This window comes from Otolemur garnettii, unplaced genomic scaffold, assembly GCF_000181295.1.
Source record: "Otolemur garnettii isolate 467f Iridium unplaced genomic scaffold, OtoGar3 scaffold00056, whole genome shotgun sequence".
Classification (NCBI taxonomy): Eukaryota; Metazoa; Chordata; class Mammalia; order Primates; family Galagidae; genus Otolemur; species Otolemur garnettii.
In genome coordinates, this window is record NW_003852451.1 from 7,094,256 (window position 1) to 7,107,278 (window position 13,023).

A 13,023-nucleotide genomic window follows, 5' to 3' on the forward strand; every position below is an offset into this window, starting at 1 on the left:
TTAAAAATGTTAAATAAAACAAACTTGCAACAGGCCAACCTTATGGCTAAATTAATCAAACCACAACCAGTGAGCTCTTACTGAAGCACATTGAATCAGTTCCATAGTATGCAGGACAACAACGCGTCAGCCCACTCTCACTTCCTTGCGTGTCTGTGCTTTCAGTCAGGTGTTTTTATACCTACTGGGACAGCCCCACACCTTTGTACAGTTCAAGGAGTAAGGAGATGATACTTGAGAAGGAAAGAATTAGTCAAACCAAACAAGCATGAATGTCATGAGTGGTGGAATAGAAAACCATCTTTACCTTTAGCAAAGATAGTTTTCTAATAGTTAACATCAACTGTTTTCCTCTCTGTACTAATGTGTTGTGTTACAGTGATGTAAAACGGTTGTCATGATTGTACCTACCTGTCTGCTGCATAGCCTAAGGTGAAGGCCCCCGCCAGGAAGCCGAGGTTCAGGATGGCTTGGGTGAAATCCAGCAGCCACGCGTTGACACAGACGAGGTCAAACTGGGAAAGCAAAGAAAAGACATGTGGAGACCTGGGAATGTTTATCTTCAAAACACTTACCTTTTGTACAGATCAATGGTCTTTAAACTTTGTTTTGCCTTTTAAATAAATAATTTATTTCATTTATATTTAAAGTAATCACTAGTAAAGATTTTTATTAATTTCAAACTAATATGAGGGTACAAATTTCTAGATTACATTGTTTTCACTTCTAAGGTAAAGTCCAAGTTGTAGTTGAGCTCTTCACACAGGGGGTATGCTGAACACCCTCACCTTGTGTACATTAAGTGAGATCCCGCCCATCAGCCTCCCTCCTCTGGCCAATTGTCCTCCCACCCTCTGATCTTTAAATATTTTTGTTCATATATTCCTAAAATAAATTATGAAAATGTATCACATGCATACTTTAACAAGGATACAAAAATATTTTTGTTGTCAGTTTAAATTAACTCAAAGGAATGAGTTACAGTATTTTGTAAACACTGACATTTTAAAATAATGTTGTTATTATTATATCATTCTTTTAAGTGTATCTAATAGACTATCAACTAACTTTTGGACACTTACTATCATCCAACAAAAAGGAGTTCTTTAACAGTCTACAATTGATAAAACCCAACTTCTTATCTAGGTTCTATAGCTAATGACTTGTTATCTAATATAGTAGGAATAAAATTGGAGGCAGTTGTAGCTAAGAATATTAAATGATATAAAAGTAAAGACATTTGGCTCAGTGCCCACAGCATAGTGGTTATGGTACCAGCCACGTACACCAAGGTTGGTGGGTTCAAACCTGGCCCAGGCCAGCTAAACAACAATGACAACTACAACAAAAAATAGCCGGGCACTGTGGCGGCTCCCTAGTCCCAACTACTTGGGTGGCTGAGGCCAGAGAATCACTTATGCCTAAGAGTTTGAGGTTGCTGTGAGCTGTGACACCATAGCACTCTACCCAGGGCGACATAGTGAGACTGTCTCAAAAAAGAAAAAAAAAAGAGATTTACATATATACATAAAGTCACGATCACGGTAATTTAAAAGGATTTTTATCATCAATTTTGGATTACCAAGGTACAAAAATTTTATATTAATTAAAAAGTGAGTAATTGCTTGTCTCGAATAATTTCCTGTTGGAATTCAAGATGTAAAGAATGTAACCAGACTAAAAGTACATAAAACCTCAGAAAGTACACAGACTGATCAACTACCAGAGAAAATGCAATATTCTGCTTTAGCAAAGTATCAAATAGTGTCAAATATAAAAATCCAGATGGTAGAATTTGCTTCCTCCAGCTGTATCTCAAACAGTGTGGCCAGCATGCAGAGGGACACAAGGCATGCTGTTCAGAGACGGTACAGTAAGGCCTATCATGAGCTAGACATTTAATCAATTTGTTCAGCTCATGTTGAATTGTGTGAATCAAAATGGCCCCAAATATTCTTTAAACTCGTAAAATATTTTTACATAAAATTGATTGTCTTCCTGACTCATGAAAGGAGTTGTCAAAAGGATCTTTTCTATTTCATATTAAAACAAAATCAATTTATAATAAATGTCTAGGGTGGCACTTATGGCTCAGTGAGTAGGGTGCCAGCCCCATATACCAAGGGTGGCGGGTTCAAACCCAATCCTGGCCAAACTGCAACAAAAAATAGACGGGCATTGTGGTGGGCACCTGTAGTCCCAGCTACTCAGAAGGGTGAGACAAGAGAATCACCTAAGCCTAAGAGCTGGAGTTTTCTGGGAGCTATGACCCCACGGCACTCTACCAAGGGTGACAAAATGAGACTCTTGTCTCTAAAATAAATAAATATCTAATCAGTGAAAGTGCTGTGATAACTAAACATTTTCTAAAGTGTCATGATAGTTATCTGGGTCAGATACTGTCTGCCTTTCTTTGACTTCTCCATCCCCAAGGGCCGGAGGTATGGAAACTACATTTCCCAGAGTCCTTTGCCAGTAGGCTCTGTTTAGGTTCCTCCAGTAGGGAGCTACTGCAGGATCAGAAGGCAGGAGGGAGGTCACCTGTGTTCCACTTCTGGTTGTAGCCACAGCTCCTATTCCAGTCCTACAATGACAACACTGGTTGGTGGCTGTGGGAGTCAGCCTGGCCACAGGAGGGCAAAAGGTTACTGCCCAGCAGGTACCAACTTTGTGATGGGTGTCCAGCAGGGCAGGGACTGACCTCCAAGGTCCCTGTCCTCTCCTTCTTTCCTAGTCATTCCAAACAGCTCCAATCCTATCCCTTTTATTAAATCCCTCTCTGCTTAAAATACCTACGCTTGTTTCTGTTTTTACTACTGGAATATTCCCATCTTTCAAAAGTACAAAATAAAATAACTTAAACAGATCATGTAACTTTAAAGAAACTTGCACCCACCCACACAGGCTTGTGTTTCCAGTACACGGAACACTGAGGACTCAAGGAGTCAAGAGCTTGGTGTTGACTCTTGTTCATACAGTCAGGAGGCAGACCCCAGCCTTCTGGGGCCAGCATTTCCTAATCAGCTCTGAGTTCACTGCCTGCTGCAGCAACAGATCTGGCCCTGATTTCCTGAAATAAAGTACTAGAAGCTTGTAGTTCCTAGAAGATCTAAAATCTACCTCATGTTAATAGGAGGTCATTGTGGATCACCAAAAATTCACTTATGTCTGAATCAAAGACACAAGAGTTTACACGTTCTTTCTCCTAAGGTCATTTATGTAGAATAAATGAGGCACCTCCTATTTTTTTTTCAGAGTGGACACACACAAAAACATTAAATGATTTTTAAATGTCCATAAACCTGTGTGTACCCATTCTGTTACTTATTCATCTTCAAAGTCACTTTTATACAAAGAGAATTACTCCCTTGACATGAGCAGAAAGTCAATCTGATAAAAGACTCAAACAACTGTTGCTATAAAAATGTTGTAAGGATTACATTGCTTCATTTTGCAGAAAGCACTAACAACTGTAGCCCAGTTCGAGCCTTTGAAGAGTTTCCAAGTAAGGGCTTTTCTTAGCTTTTTCTAGTTGTTAAAATCCAAATAGACATTATGTTCATTTGAGTTGTAAGTAATTATTGGATTCTAAATTATCCTTAAAACTAGGATAAAACATCAGTGTTGTACAAAAGTTAAATGTAAGAAGTAAGGTTCAAAAAAAAAAAAACATGCAAGAATGCAAAGGCTTAGAAGTTCAGAAGGGGACCTTATCTGCTTCTCAAGCCCCTTGGCGTGAACCTGACACACATCAGCTGGGGCCTCCCAGAGGTGTAGCTTAGCCCTTTGAACAGACTCTCACAGAACAAATGGATCAGAGGACATTTGACTCCAATCATGAGCCATGAGAAATAGTAGCCATTCATTGTTTGTGTCATTCTAGGAGAAAGAGAAGACTCTGAAGTCAAATGAGATATCTAAGCGTCTCTGTTTCAACATTCTAGGGATGAATTTTGAGTGGAACCTTTCCTAATCAGCGCTTAGCTTGAAGTCAAAAGCCATTAAACTCTTCATCATGTCAAAAACATCCGTGACACCTTTGATTTAATGATCAGGTGTGTCCTTGGCTAAGTTTTGCATTTGACAGACAATTACACGTAGACGTCCATGGGCAGGGTCCATTTTTAATCAACAACAGAGCACTTAGCACCATAACAGAGCCTAATGACGTGTTTAAAATTAGAGGAATCGTAAAAAAATAATTTGAGTTGGGACTCTATGAGGGGAAAGGATGTCATGATTAACTCTAGCCATTGTGAAAAAATGTTTTAACGTGATCTGATGGTATTATTTGGATACCTTCATTTAATACCAAACTGTTAACACTTTTCTTTTTTTTTTTTTTTTTGAGACAGAGTCTCACTATGTCGCCCTCGGTAGAGTGCGTTGACATCAGAGTGCCATGATGTCACAGCTCACAGGAACCTCCAACTCTAGAGGTTAAGAGATTCTCTTGCCTCAGCCTCCCAAGTAGCGGGGACTACAGGCATCCACCACAATGCCCAGCTATTTTTTGTTGTTGTTGCCATTGTCATTGTTGTTTAACTGGCCTGGGCCGGGTTCAAACCCACCACCCTCAGTGTATGTGCCTGGTGCCGTAACCACTGTTAACCATTTTCTTATACGTGTGAACCATCACCATGAGCTGCAGGGATAAAAACTAATCAGCAGGAGGTATTTACAGATGGTTCCCACTCGGCAGACTTGGCATTCTGCAGATGAGCTGGGAGGAATACCAGCAGGTGCACACTTTGCTTCTCCCTCTGTGAGGAACGCATCTATATTGGAGAACCAAGGCCAATTTATGTGAAGCAAAGGTAAAGCAACTGAGATCTAAAAAAAGTGAGGGCCATTAGAAAGCCAGATGGCTTCAGAGAAAGAAATGGCCCCAGGGAACAGGAGTAGTGGATACTCGATAAGGTGGGACCTCAGCAGAACTGCCTTTAGATGAAAATCAAAGGGAAAAGAGGGTAGGAATGGGGGAGGAAAGAAGCAGACCCAGCCTCAGGGGCAGACACGGGGATACCAGCAGGGCTCTGCCTGCAGCATGTGGGGTGCAGATCTCCTTGTTTTAAGCCCAGGAACTTTTTATCTCTACCCCATGGCTAGCAATGGCCATGCTTTAAGGCAGCGGTTCTCAACTTGTGGGTCGCGACCCCTTTGTAACAATGAAAATATATTCTGCATACAGATATTTACATTATGATTCATAACAGTAGCAAAATTACAGTTATGAAGTAGCAACGAAAATAATTTTATGGTTGGGGGTCACCACAACATGAGGAACTGTATTAAAGGGTCGCGGCATTAGGAGGCATTGGGAAGGTCGAGGACCACTGCAAGTTTAAGGTATACACAAACAAGCTTCAGAACATGGAGAAATGCCTTTTAACGTATAGATTTTTGTCTGAACTTGTGAAACTGAGAAAAATAATAATATTAAATGTATTTGAATGATAATGCCTTGTCATCTGTTACCTTAGGTCCTCATGACTCATCCTTGTACAAGATTTATTGGACATATCACCCCTCTCTGCTCAGGCTGTTTGCTTTCTTTGTAGTGAAGACGTGGAGTTAGCTCATCTTAAAATGTTTACAATTTCTCTAAATAACTGAGACTGTCTAAAGATGAGAAGAAGATGAAAGTTTCTAAATTTGTGCAGGGTTCTCTTGGCAGGGAAGAGCTATGGCTCTGGAGCCAGGCAGCCTGGATGTCCTGACTCTGGCACTTCCAGCTGTGTCCTTTGGCTATTTTCTTAACATCCTTGACCCTTTGTGTCTCTGTCTGCAAAGGGGAACACATGGATGATGACGTCATTGCAATAAGGCATGGAAGGCACTTGGCCCCATGCCTGAGACATGGTGTGTCCAATAAATGTTACTAATTGCATTCTGGTCAGTGGATATAATAATAAATGACATAAATGGTTTTGAAAGTGTTTGTTTTTTTTTTTTTTTTGACTCTGTCACCCAGACTACAGTGCAGTGGCATCATCACAGTTCACTGTACACTATAACCTCAAACCCCTAGGCTTAAGAAAGCCTCCTGCCTCCGCTTCCTGAGGAGCTGGCACTATGGGTGTACCATGCTCTAATGTTTTTGCACAGGTGGGGTCTCACTGTGTTGCTCAGGCTGGTCTCAAACTCCCGTCATCAGCGATTCTCCCACCTTGGCATTCCAAAATGCTAGGATTACAGGGGTGAGTCACCACAGCCTGGGTAACAGTGGTTTCCAATACGGAGGGGTCATTAGAATTACCTGGAGTAACTGAAAAAATACCTAAACTCAACTCTATATCAATTAAATCAGGCTCTAGTCTAATTAATGTACAGCCAATACAGATGTTATCAGGGATTTAAGTACCTGCTAGGGGACAGTTAATGTTAGCATATTTTGCTGGATTAGATAGCAGCCCCACCCCCCAAAAAATGTATGTCTACCTGGGACCTCAGAACGTGACCTTCTTTGGAAATAGGGGCTTGCAGATGGAAGGAGTTAAGATGAGGTGATACTGGGCCAGGGCAAGCAGAGAAAGCAGAGACACAGACACAAATCAGAAGAAGCCCCTGTGATGACAGGGACAGAGGATGAGAGAACAGAGTCATATGTGCGGGTCCCCCAGCCACAGAGCACGAAGGACCTGGCAGTACCCAAAGCTGGGGAGAGACACAGAGCAGACTCTGACCGTAGCCCGAAAGTGAGCACGGCCCTGTGTACACCTTGATTTTGGACTTCTGGCCTCCAGAAATGGGAGACAATAAATTTCTGTTGTTTTAAACCACCTAGGTTCTGGTAATTTCTTATACCAGCCCTAGGAAACGAACATATAAATCATTTGGGATATTTGAGAGTTTGTGTACAAAATGAAGCATTATTAAAACTAAACAGACAGCACTCCCTTTCTTGTCCTCACCTCATCTTAGCCCTTCCAGGGATGAGCTGGGTCCTGCCCACAGGGCTGCATCTCCCTGGTGGCCCCATGCCCCAGCGGCAGTATCCTGGAAAGAGCGCACATCTTCCCCCACCTTCACAAGGTCAGCCTGGCTCCCCCAAGACTGAGGTCAGCAGGTTTACCACTTCCTGCAGAGCTTGGGCGGCTGAGGCTCCTCGCCCAGGATTTGCTGTGCTGCCTGCCTCTTTCCTCCCTCACACTCCTTTCCCTGGACTGCAGCCCCAGATAAAGAATTAATATGTAAGCTTTTGCCACAGGCTCCAGTTTTAGAAAACCCAGGTTAAGGAATATTTAACAAGTGGATTACAACTATTTCAACAAGTACCACTCTAAGTTAAATTCATGCCTCCACATTTTGGAGCAGGCAATTTTTTTAAATTACAATTAAATGGTGACTAATCATCTTTATTTTTTTTAATGTTTATGTTTTTTCATTAAGTCATATATACATAGATCATGAAAACATTTTTGCCTTTGTAGGATTCAATGTGTTGATTATTTGTATAAATTGGAGTGCTTACATCCTACTAATTAACATAGCTTTTACCTCATTTACTTAATCACAGTGTTAAGATATTTGTGTTCAATACATGATAGGTTTGACTTGTACCCTTGCAATATGCTCCATAGGTGTGATCCCACCATTAACCCTCCCCCCATCACATTCCCTTCCCCTTCCCTCCTTCATCCTGGGCTATAGTTGTGATTCATCTCTCATATGAAATTGTGAGTGATTATAAATTGGTTTTATTGTAGTACTGAGTACATTGGATTTTTTTTTCCATTCCTGAGATACTTTACTAAGAAGAATATTTTCCAGTTCCATCCATGTAAACATAAAAGAGGTAAAGTCTCCATCTTTTTTTAATGCTTCATAGTATTCCACGGTATACATATACCACAATTTATTGATCCATTCATGGGTCAATGGGCACTTGGGCTTCTTACAAGACTTGGCAATTATGAATTGAGCTACAATGAACAATCTGGTGCATATATCTTTGTTGCCAATTGATTTTGGTCTTCTGGATATACGCCTAGTAGAGGAATTGCAGGATCAAACAGCAGGTCTACATTTAGATGCCTGAGTGTTCTCCAAACTTCTTTCCAAAAGGAGCCTACTAGCTTGCATTCCCACCAGCAGTGCAGAAGTGCTCCCTTTTTTCCACATCTATGTCAACATCTGTAGTTTTGGGATTTTGTGATGTGGGCTACTCTTACTAGAGTTAGATGATATCTCAAAGTGGTTTTGGTTTGCATTTCTCTGATTAAAGATGATGAGCATTTTTTCATGTGTCTTTAGACTGTGTGCCTGTCTTCTTCAGAGAAGCTTCTGTTCATGTCTCTTGCCCACAGTGAAATGGAATCACTTGTTCTTTTCTTATTAATAAGTTTGAGTTCTCTGTGAATTCTGGTTATTAGACCTTTGTCAGAAATATAACCTGCAAAAATCTTCTCCCATTCTGAGGGCTGCCTACTTGCTTTACTTACTGTGTTCTTGGCAGTGCAGAAGCTTTTTAGTTTGATCAGATCCCAGTAGTGGATTTTTGATGTTGCTTCAATTGCCCGGGGTGGGGGGGTCCTCCTCATAAAGTTTTCTTCTAGGCCAATTTTTTCAAGTGTTTCCCCTGCACTCTCTCCAAGAATTTTTATAGTTTCATGCCTTAAGTTTAAGTCCTTTAACCAGTAAGAGTCAATTTTTGTTAGAGGAGAAAGGTGTGGGTCCAGTTTCAGTCTTCTACAAGTCATCAGCCAATTCACCCGGCACCATGGGAAAGATTCCCTATTTCACAAATGGTGACTAATCATCTTTAAATTAGATGAAGGCACAGATACTTGCCCTCATTGCCATTTGCCACACTGATTTAATGCAATTACATCCAAAAGGAAAGACCCACTGAAGTCCCAGCCAGGGCTGGCCCTCACCCCTCCTGCAGCCAGTGCTGACCTGAGACTCAGGCTGACCAGCCTGTCCTTCCAGGAATGGGCTCTGTTGCTCTAGGTTCTATAGCCATTAACTTGGTGCTAAAGGTTTTCCTTCCACAGAGGGAGCCCTGTGCCAACCCAGGACATAAGCTAAGCACTGAAACCACAGCCCAGTTCTAGCCACCTGGGTGTAAGCACAGTTAACACTGGCAGCATAAAATGTGGAAAGGGAACAACTCTCTGACCTGCTATGGGACAGGGGCAGGCAACAGAGTCAGGGAGAAGTCTGCCCCCTCTTGCCAAGAATTCTCATGGAGCCCATGTTGGGTTGCACAGAGGAATCAGTGGTAGAATTGGTGTTAGCTCCCTGACACTCCATAGAGATGCAGTAAATGTTTGCTCATTGATAAGTTCCCCCAGTTTGTTCTTCCAAGGAAACGGCAGGACATGACCGGTATTAAGTATTAAACAAGAAAATACCCATGATTAAAGACCAACTGTATCAAAGAATCAGTTTGCATGACTTTTAATCAAGTGAGACTACCAGGCTACAATCTCAGACACTTCATCACATCGTTTGGCCAGGGATGTTCTGAAAAAATGACCGAAACGACTGTGCTAGCCAGTGAATATCTAACACATTCACATATTTGGGAAGCAAAGAGGGTCGCTGCATTTTGGCTTTTCTCCTTAGCTTGGGGATTACTGAGAGCCTAGTGCCCTGCAGCTAGATTTTGCTGAATTCTTGTATTTTCTAATGCAGGCTTTGGCTTAACTGCTAAGGCACAGGGCATGATGGGGCTTTGTGGTCTTCTTCCTTTGTACCTGCTGGGGGCCTAAGGCAGCCACACACAAACCCTTCCCCCTCAGACTCCTCCTCTCCTCCTAAGACTAAGGACCTTGTAAGCCCCACCCCAGCCCCTAAGCCCCAAGTAAAAGGGGTTTCTAACTGCCCCTGGGTGCTGATACCGCCTTAGCACTGCCCAGGTGAGTCACCCTCCCCTTCAACAATCCCGGCCTAACCATCTCCACCCCTGCTGCTGCTTACACCTTTCAGTACCTTTGGCCTTCAGTAAGTGAATGTACTCAGGTAACATCTGTACTTTAATCATGTTTATTCTTGCTGCAGATAACTGCTGGTGGCTTCTTAAACTACATCTCAAAATACCCATACTTTCGATAAAGCTGATTTCTAAGAAAACAAAAATAATGAATAAGAGGGTTTGTAGAACAGTCCTCAAGGAGCAAAATGACTACACTCAGAAGAATAATGCAGAGAGGCAACTCAGCAGGGGGACTGGACTCACAGTGTAATGCACTTCTACCAGCACTTTAATAAACACTTCACTAGAAAATAAGCCTTTATGGATTTGGAAATATACAGCAATTTAGTAAATCATTGTCAAGGGCTGGGAATTGCAGGGCTGGAGTCATGTGACAGGCAGCTGGGGCTTTTGTGCATCTGAATGGCATCTTTTCTCCCACCTGCACTGTTCTGTGAAGTGTTGTAAATGTCCCTGGGCACTCAGAGGACCCTTTCCCTCTCACAGTTGATTTTCAGTACAGATTAACTTTCCTCTCACCTTCCGCACACAAAGACTTTCTGGCAGTCACAGTGTCTTAAGATAGGATGTGAAATACTGTCTTTTAAATTGGAAAGAAAACAAAAATCAACTGTAAAGATACAACTCACACAGAAAATGAAATATAAGTAATTTGTGGTTAACTTGTAAAATATCCTTCTTATCCTTGTAAGTTTCTTTTCCTTCTTCCTATATATGCAAGAATTTAACTTTGGAACACTACTCCCATTTCTTTGAAGAAGTGTGCCCCTGGAGGCCATTCCCATCTTTTTGCTTTGAATAAGCTTTTTGGTGGAGGAGGCAGAAACAGGGTCTCACTTTGTTATCCTGGGTAGAGAGTAGTGACATATTAGATCATTAAACACATGTCCAGTTACAAATCAAAGGTTTAGTTTATTCTATCTCAAATAAGAAGCATACAGTTAATCAAATTATGCACCCCAACTATTGACACAGTTTTGTTAACTGGCCTAATGAGCCAGTATTGGTGATATTGAGAAGGGCGTTTTCCACAATTTGGTGACAATTGAGTATTTTTTTTTTTTTGCAGGAAGTGGTCCAAAGCCTGGAAGAAGTGGCAGTCAGCTGGTGCAAAGTCTGGTGAGTATGGTGAGTGACAGAGTTTCAAGTCCAGCTTAGTAGCTGGAGCAGTACTATTTGTGCCATCATGTTGTCTTCCAAGAGGATGGGCCTGTCTCTATGGACCAGCCTCAGCTACTTAATCTCAAGAATCCTTACCCCATCATCTGACTGGTCACAGTACACATCCACTGTAATTGGTTGGCCAGGTTTCGTGAAGTTACAGTGGATAATAGTCCTTGGACCATTACACTGGGCCACCAAGCACCAAGCACATAACATTAGCTTTTTGTGATGAATATTTAGTTTCAGACTATGTTTTGGCATTTCATCTTTATCCAATCATTGTGCTGATCACTGGTAATCATCAAAAAGTATTCATTTTTCATCACATGTAACAATATGATGTAGAAATGACTCACTTTTGGGCGGTACCTATGGCTCAGTGGGTAGGGCGCTGGCCCCATATACCAAGGGTGGCAGGTTTGAACCCAGCTCTGGCCAAACTGCAACAAAAAGTAGCTGGGTGTTATGGTGGACACCTGTAGTCCCAACTACTCATGAGGCTGAGGCAAGAGAATCACCTAAGTCCAGGAGCTGGAGGTTGCTGTGAGCTGTGGGATGCCATGGCACTCTACCAAGGGCGATAAAGTGAGACTTTGTCTCAAAAAAATAAAAATAAATGGCTCACTTTTAAGCACTGACAACAAAGAAAGGCAAGCTTTGGGATGGTGTTTCTTCTCTCATTTAATTCATGCCAAACCCAGTATCTAGCTTCTTTCCATTACTGATTTATTTCAAATGGTCCAATGTTGTAGAAATAATAACATCAAACCTTGCTGTCAATTCAAACATAAGTTGAGATGGATTTGTTTCCACTACAGTTTGCAGCTCATCTTATTAAGCTTGCTCTCATGCAGCTCATTTTCAAGATTAAAATCACCAGAATGGAACTTTCAACCCATCAACGTACTGTTCATTCATTAGCCACATCCTTCCCAAACACTTCATTGATGTGCTAGCTGTCTGTGCTGCACTGATTCCATGACAGAGCTCATGTTCAGAAATAACATAAAATTTTGACTAATCCATGGTTCAAAAAAATTGTTTTAAAAATTTTTTTGGAAGATAATTACAGGCCAAGATGTACATTTGAAAGAATGAGGATATGCCTTCACAATAAAAAATGAAAAACCTAAGAAATATTAAAGCTAAATGTCAGAGATATCAACTGTCAAAGTTAGTACTTAAGGAAACTGGACATCCTTAATAACCTAATCCTATCCATGACAGGGATGGGTGTCTCCGTTAATCCCTCCCGTTTGGCGTTTAGACATAATACCTGGCCACATTAATGCTAGACTAGGAATTATAAGACTGATAAAATAGACTCTTTGTGGAAATAAAATACCAAATTATAAACAGCATCAGAGGCCTTACAAGGCAAGAGTTAGGTCACATCTTCAGGCCACCAGTCTTGCTAATCAGGTCATCATGACCCAGTATGTTGTGTCTTGCTCTCATAACCTGACTGTCACAGCACCCTTATCTTAACTGACATCTTGCTGGCTCTAAGCTTCAGACAGGATTTTACTGCTTTAATCAACTGTAAATAAAAGAGTTTCTAAATTCACCTATAACCTGCTTCAAGATAGTCTGCCTTTTAGAGCTGAACAAGTGTATACCTTCCACACACTGATTTTTGTCTTTGCCTGTAACACCTGCCTCCCTACAATGTTTAAACCCAAACTGTAATCTAACCACTTCAGTACCACTTATTCAAGGCTTCTGGCGTTTTTGCTTTCCCAGGGCCATGGTCACTCGTATTGGTCCAAAATAAGCCTCTTTAAATATTTTGTAGAGGCTCAGTGCCTATAGCTCAAGTGGCTAAGGCACTAGCCACATACACCAGAGCTGGCAGGTTCAAATCTAGCACGGGCCTGCCAAACAACAATGACAATTACAAACAAAAAGACAGCTGG

At 41.5% G+C, this 13,023-nt stretch overlaps 1 protein-coding gene across 1 annotated transcript in view; it reads right to left on the reverse strand.

Annotated features, from left to right (window-relative positions):
- Positions 1–5,498, reverse strand: part of SLC22A3 (solute carrier family 22 member 3) — a 46,345-nt gene extending 40,847 nt beyond the window's left edge. Inside the window, exons 1-2 of the mRNA XM_012806708.2 lie at positions 5,479–5,498; positions 412–546 (exon numbers count right to left, since the gene is read on the reverse strand). Coding sequence (XP_012662162.2) covers positions 412–546; positions 5,479–5,498 — 155 coding nt within the window. The remainder of the gene's footprint in view (positions 1–411; positions 547–5,478) is intronic.
- Between the last annotated feature and the right edge of the window lie 7,525 nt (positions 5,499–13,023).